The sequence below is a fragment of the Chelmon rostratus genome, chromosome 8, assembly GCF_017976325.1.
Source record: "Chelmon rostratus isolate fCheRos1 chromosome 8, fCheRos1.pri, whole genome shotgun sequence".
NCBI lineage: Eukaryota > Metazoa > Chordata > Actinopteri > Chaetodontiformes > Chaetodontidae > Chelmon > Chelmon rostratus.
The window spans coordinates 4,909,233-4,915,552 of NC_055665.1; the positions used below are offsets into that span (position 1 = coordinate 4,909,233).

The window sequence follows — 6,320 nt, forward strand, 5'->3', positions numbered from 1 at the left end:
TGCATTTTGCCACATGCAGAGGACAACAGCTCTGTCTCTGTACACACTTAAACACAGTGTTATAGTGACATGCTGCGGAGAGGCTGGTTTTTCTGTCATCAGAGGGCTTGAAGCAAACATAATGCCGGCGAAGGTCTTGCTCTTTTACAACGAGAAGCAAGTCAATCATTTCTGCACAGTCCCTTCGTTTATCAGTGCAGCCTCAGAGAGACATACTGTGGGTGTGCAGAAGATGAGACCTCATAAGATGAAAAATTGATTGTGAGTGGGGGTGTGGCAGACTTTGTGTGTAAATTAAAAGGTCAACGGTGCAGTTTGGTGCTATGGTCAGGCAATTTATTGATGCAAAGTGTTGGCTTAAAAAGAACCTCAACAGAGTTAAATGTCAAAACATATACATATAGATATAGATATGTATACATATAGGTCCGCACACTTGTGCCCAAAGGTCAATCTCATTGTCTTCCTCAGAGGATTGAGTCTTCACAGCTGCCATCACTTGACCTACAGTAAGTACAGAACGTTGGTCACATGACAACAGTGACCATAATCAAGCACCTGTTGTCATGTAACCAGTTACTTGCAACCTGTAGGTCATGTAATGACAACTGAGCTATCACTATGACAACCTGAGCATGTTTCATTTGCAAAGGAGGACTGTGAGATGTAGCTGAAAGCTCTGGAAAAAGGTCTTTCTGTAGTAACCTCATCACTCCGTTCATATACTGCATAAGAGCTAAAAACAGCTGATGGTGTTCACAGCTGATTCAGAGGACATGTACAGTATGCTGTGTAACTGTGGGGGGGGGGGTTTAATGGCATCTGAGGGTCTGAGGCTGACCTCAAGTAGGTTTATAAAGTTCTGAGGTCTTCACTTGTGTGCACAGCTTCAGTGTCAGCGCTCCGGGTCCATTCAACGATCAAAGGTGAGTAGCTGATTGGCCAAGCTTCATGTTATCTTCCATGGATACATGAACTCAGCTAATTCCTTCTCCCCTGTTGGGTCCCAACGACTGACAAATGGCCTCGCCGCCTCGAGCCTGATCACTCAGCTGCTTTCCAGTGCCAGTGCCAAACAGTTGTGACCGTCCAGTCGGGAGAGGCCCCTCTCGTCAGCTCTCTGCGGAACCTGGAGAAGGAACGAGGAAGACGTGTTTAACAGCGGCGATGATGGTTTCCTCTCATTTTAAACACAAACAGCTCCCCAGACTGATGTAAATCATGCATAGCCTGCATCTCCTCTGTTGAAAATTCATGAGAGCTGCAGAGGAGCATCCTAAATTCTTCTTAGTATTACAAATGTATTCAAACTCCAAGAGGAAAAGACGGATTGACGAACACTCAACTCAGCTCAAACTAAGTTCTGCTTCTGGTCTCACCTTGGAAACAGCGAGCTTCCTTATCCTGCCAAACTGTCTGTTTGCTAGCCTCTGAAGTGTAACAGGCTTTTTCTGAGGGAATCCTAAGACCTGAAACAATAGAGAAGAGAATCTGGCTAACTAGATAGGTGGGCATTAGGTAGAATAGCCACACCATGTGGTCCTGCAACTAACCGGATTACTGATTGGAAATGAAAAGAGGCTTTGACTGTCACATCCACTGGGAGGGAAATTATTTCCTCTTTCTGCTACAGCAGCAAATCATACCAGCGCTTCTTTGCACCTGGATCAGAACCACTGAAGTGACGGCATGGACACGATTTTACATAACCAGGACTGGATTCTTTACTTCTCGAGGTCCTTTTCAGACGTGGACCTCGTTGCCGGCTTCATCTAGCGGCCGAAGTGACAAAATACGCAACTGTTAATTTTCCACGCAGCTTCATTCAGACACGACAGGACGTTTCAGTAAAGCGCCACAGTGACGCTCGCATGATATCTGGCACCTGGCGTGAGGCGGGGCAGCTGAGAACAGTGATGAGTTACACGACGTCATGACAACATGACAACATTTTGTTTCCTCTGAAGCGTTTTGCTGGATACTCAGAAATTCAGCCATCTGGTTTGCATGAATGAAAATTTTAAGTATAAAGAGGGTCTGATCTGACTGTGCTGAAACGGTCATGGATCAGTTTTGCACCAGTCAAGTTTAAACTTAGAATCGAGTTTTGAGGGTTTTCTCTTTGCACAAACTGATACTAGTTAATAAGGCAACTCCACATTTTTAAGTTTCTTCATTGCATATTTAACCTTTTTCTGCTGGAGCCTTTCTGTTTATCTGACAGCATTCAGTTCAGACCTAAAACAGCTTTCGGACTTTCCTGTTAAAGCGACTCTGGTGTTTATCCAAACAAAAGACCGACGTGTTCACTGGAAATCACATTGAAATACAAGGCTGATGTCTGAAAGGGATCTAATAAATCGCTGCTTGCACTGGACAGCTGTGTTTTATCAAATTAATGATTAAAATATTGGGAAAGTGTGCCACTACGCCTCACTGTGAATATTTGATTTATTCTGCCAAACAGATTTGTTCTTCTATTAATATTTTGTACTGTTAAGTGTATCCGAGCTGTCCTCCGGAGTCCTCCAGTGAAATAAATACGTCACTTTCACCGTTTTCCCATGTGAGGCATTACATATTAGATGAACTCTCATCCACGGACACATTCAGAACATTTCTCCAGAATTCTCCCTGACACGTATGTGTGAAAAACATTAAACTTGCCGCCGTCAGCTGTGGCTGTTACCCGCCCAACAAAAACAGACACGCCATATGTTGGAAAGCCCGCAGGTAACTTTGAGCTTTTGCCAACATATAATTATCTCTCTAAGTAAATATTTGTACCTTTTAATTGTGATTCTGCATGCTCTATATGAGAGAAATAAACCAAACAGAGATCTTGGCACAAAACATCTGAACAAATTAATGATCAGAAATGGGCTTTAAGTTAAAAAAAGAGTCAGCAGCACACTGCAGGAAATAGATTCGACCATGTCAAAGCTGAATGAGGGAAGATCTGATCGTTGCGATGTGTGCACTTGACGAGCTGAGCTCTTACTCGTAGACTGCTGTCGCTATCTTCTTCCGTGGGCCGCCATCTTCACTGGAGGCCAGTTTGAAGATCTTTGCGCCTTCGGGGTCATCAGAGCCTTCGTGTGTTGACAGGAGCCAAAACCTCATGACAATGAAGCAGAACTTTCTACCTGCAAGGACAAAGACAGGAATCAGAGACCATCCAGCAGACGAGTCGCATCACACCTGAACACCGACTGAGCCTTTCCAGGATGCTCCTTTCATACCCAATCATGATGCTATCACCTGTTACCAATCAACCTGTTGACCTGTGAAATGTTCCAAACAGGTGTTTTTGGAGCGTTCCACATCTGTCCCAGTCTTTTGTTGCTTCTGTCCCAACTTGTTTGAAACATGTTGCTGCATCAAATTCAGAATAAAGCAAATATTTACAAAAATCCATGAAGCTGCTGAGCTAAAGCATTAAATACATTGTCTTTGTATTGTTTTCAGTTGAGTTTATGTCAAAAATGATTAGTGAAGAATCACATTCTGCTTATTTATGTTTAACACAGCGTCCTAACTTTGGGTGGTAGCTTCATCTTTGTGACCTCAGGACCTGAATGTGTGCAGGGAGGCTCACATCAGCACCGTGTGGAACAAGAAGGATAACAAAATGAAGAGGAATGAAAGAAGTCGACAGTGAGGCTCCAGCTCTGAGTGCGAGGTTATGAGTCCATCCTTAGGCAGGGAGGACGGACAGTTTCGTGACCTTTGACTGACAGCAGAGCAGTTTGTTTTGGTCATGTGATCACAGGGAAACCCCTGATGTGATGCATGCTGCAGCTCAAGTGCTGGAATCAGTCATGCAGGCTTCTCAGTCAGAACTCACCGTGTCGATCAAAGACGACAGACACGTCTTCCGGCAGCATGAATATGATATCGTCCATTTTCACGGCTAGCTGCTGCCTCTGAGCATTGGTGAGAGCCCGGCACCTCTCCTCAACGTACTCGATCATCTGAAATGACAAGAAATCAAATAAAACTTTATCAACACCTGCAGGCTGCCATTAAGCTTGTGTGCAGAATGTGCAGGATTTGTTACCTCGTTGGACACTAGCCCCACTAGCCTGTGGTATCTGCCGCTGGACATCAGGTCAGAGACATGGACCAAAGCCTGGGACGGACGAGGAACAACGGGGTGATTAGTTCATCCTGCATCGCGGTGGACGATGTCACTCATGTAACTACCACGATTCCTACATGTGACGGTTAACTGTGACGCCTCGTGTTCAAAGCAGGCTGGGAAGCTTCCTCTTCCTCCTCAGGCAGGAAACACCAAGCACAGAATCCCTTCTGGCCTCAAACACCTACAAAGCCATGGCAACAAGAGCAACTCCATCTGCTGAGGAAGTTCATGTCATGTGAGTGAAAGCTCCAGAACAGCTCGGAAACAGAGCTTGCTTTCTCAGGAAGGAAATAATTTATTTTGATACCGACTTAGTTAAATGTGTGTAAAACTGCATTTTGGGAACTAGGGTTGCCGTTGTGATGCTTTTTGAGGTGTTTTTTTTTTTTTTTACTTTTTCTTTTTTATAACTTAAGTTTAAAGCTTAGAGCTGTGCTTTTCATTCCAACCTTCTTGCTTTTCATCAACCTTAATGTTTAACCTCTATGAAACCTCTGGTGCACCTGTCAAAAAGTGAGTTATCTCATGTTTAATTCACACCTGAGGAATCACAGGCAGCTTTCAAACCATTTACTTCATGAACTGAGGACTAAACGTGGCCGCTCTGGACGGTTTTCTCGGGCTCAGATGGAGAAATGTTACCGAGCAGTTTACGGCTGACAGGTAGAAAAAGGCCTGTGAGGTGTCACTGTTACCTGCTTCACTCCTCTGTTGAACTCAGCAGAGTTGACGTCTAACTCAAAGTACAGCTTGATGAGAAACATGATGACCCTGCACCGGATCCATGTGATCGGGTCCGGGATGCCGACCACGGAGACGGCGGGGTGACCGTCGGAGCCCCCCGGCGGCCCGTCGGCTCCGGGCTGCGAGCTGAGCAGTCTGTGTTTCTGCCCGGCGAACGCGACCCTCCGCCTGCACATCCTCCGGCCCTGCGCTCCGGGCACCGCGGAGAAAGGACGCGCGGGACGCACACACCCCTCCAGCTGCTTGCTAAAGGTCGGGCCCCTCTTCCAGGCGCGGAGCCCGGGGGAGCGAGCCGCGAGGCCGCCGAGCTCCCGGCATGCAGCGAGGCTGGTGATGCGCTGCATCACAGCGAGGAGGACGCGGCCTCACAGGCGGCGTCTGGACCACGGACCGGGGCAGAGACTGCGACCATTGTTAGCCACAGCTGCCTTTGGTTTACTTACGCAACTCACCCCATGCTGTACCCATAATCCTTATCGTGTTCACGGTGTACACACACATGACTGCTGCCTTCAGGTACTGTGGGAAATGCTAAAAGAAGCACTTTAAATAGAGCCAAACTGATTAATCTTCCTCTTCTCTGGATGGTAGAAGTGTTTTAGTCTTTGGCCTTTTGTGCTCGTAATAAGTATATTTATTTTTTTCAAATTTTTATTTTTTTTCTGACTATATTTTATATTGCTTTCATGTCTTCATGAACAGAACAGAACAGATTGCTGCTGCTTCATTTTCTTTTGATGAAGTCGGACATTAGGTAATGAGAGGAAGGGAAAGTGTGGAGGTCAGATGTTAAAATATACATTTATAACTACAAACAAATGGAGTCGCATGTTGTCTCTCTTTCATTCTGCTCCTGTAGCTACAGTAGGTCCAAAACAAAGTCAAACAGAAGCTTTCAAAGGACAATATTTGTGCTGAATTTCCCTTTTAATGACTAAGCTCAAACTTACAGGGAGCACTTAAAGGCAGCAGAGTGCTGTTACCGACAGGCTCCAGTAGAGGGAGATAAATATCCATTTATCCGCCTCATGTCGTGCGTGTGTGTTTGTAAAGTGTGAGACAAGGAGAAAACAAACTTTCGGGGAGTCTGTCGCGGATGCGTTATTAACACAATAAAAGAGAACATCTAAGGAGCGCGCGCGCGCGCGCACACACACACACACACACACACACACACACACACACACAGAAGCAGTTGTTCCTCCAGGCCAGCAGTTTCCGCCCAGACTCTGTTTTCTGCGCAGGTGCCCAAAATGATTGTGCGAAAATGTGAAATTTGATCAGCAGACCAAAACATCATTAAGTCCCCGCTGTTCTCGGTGATTACAGGTCAGCGCCGCTTTCCCGTCGCTTCTCCCTCCGCTGCGCGCGCGCTCTCGCACGCACGCACGCGGCAGACACCTGCGCGCGGCCCCGCCCACCTGAAGTTCTC

At 46.2% G+C, this 6,320-nt stretch overlaps 1 protein-coding gene across 1 annotated transcript; it reads right to left on the reverse strand.

The window, feature by feature from the left end:
* Positions 1–309: 309 nt before the first annotated feature.
* si:dkey-82o10.4 (uncharacterized protein LOC797793 homolog) lies at positions 310–5,342 on the reverse strand. The gene is made up of 5 exons (XM_041943041.1): positions 4,840–5,342; positions 4,061–4,132; positions 3,848–3,974; positions 3,002–3,146; positions 310–1,129 (listed from the first exon to the last, which is right to left on the reverse strand). The coding sequence occupies exons 1-5, from the start codon at positions 5,230–5,232 to the stop codon at positions 1,045–1,047; spliced, it is 822 nt and encodes a 273-aa protein (XP_041798975.1). The 5' UTR covers positions 5,233–5,342; the 3' UTR covers positions 310–1,044.
* Positions 5,343–6,320: the final 978 nt, after the last annotated feature.

What these genes read in the sequence shown, in the direction of transcription:
- si:dkey-82o10.4 (XM_041943041.1), bottom strand. Translation starts at nt 5,232, where the DNA reads ATGCAGCGCATCACCAGCCTCGCTGCATGCCGGGAGCTCGGCGGCCTC. An exon ending in TCAACAGAGGAGTGAAGCAG is followed by an intron (nt 4,133 to 4,839) that starts GTAACAGTGACA and finishes CGTCCGTCCCAG; the next exon opens with GCTTTGGTCCATGTCTCTGA. An exon ending in TGGGGCTAGTGTCCAACGAG is followed by an intron (nt 3,975 to 4,060) that starts GTAACAAATCCT and finishes TTGTCATTTCAG; the next exon opens with ATGATCGAGTACGTTGAGGA.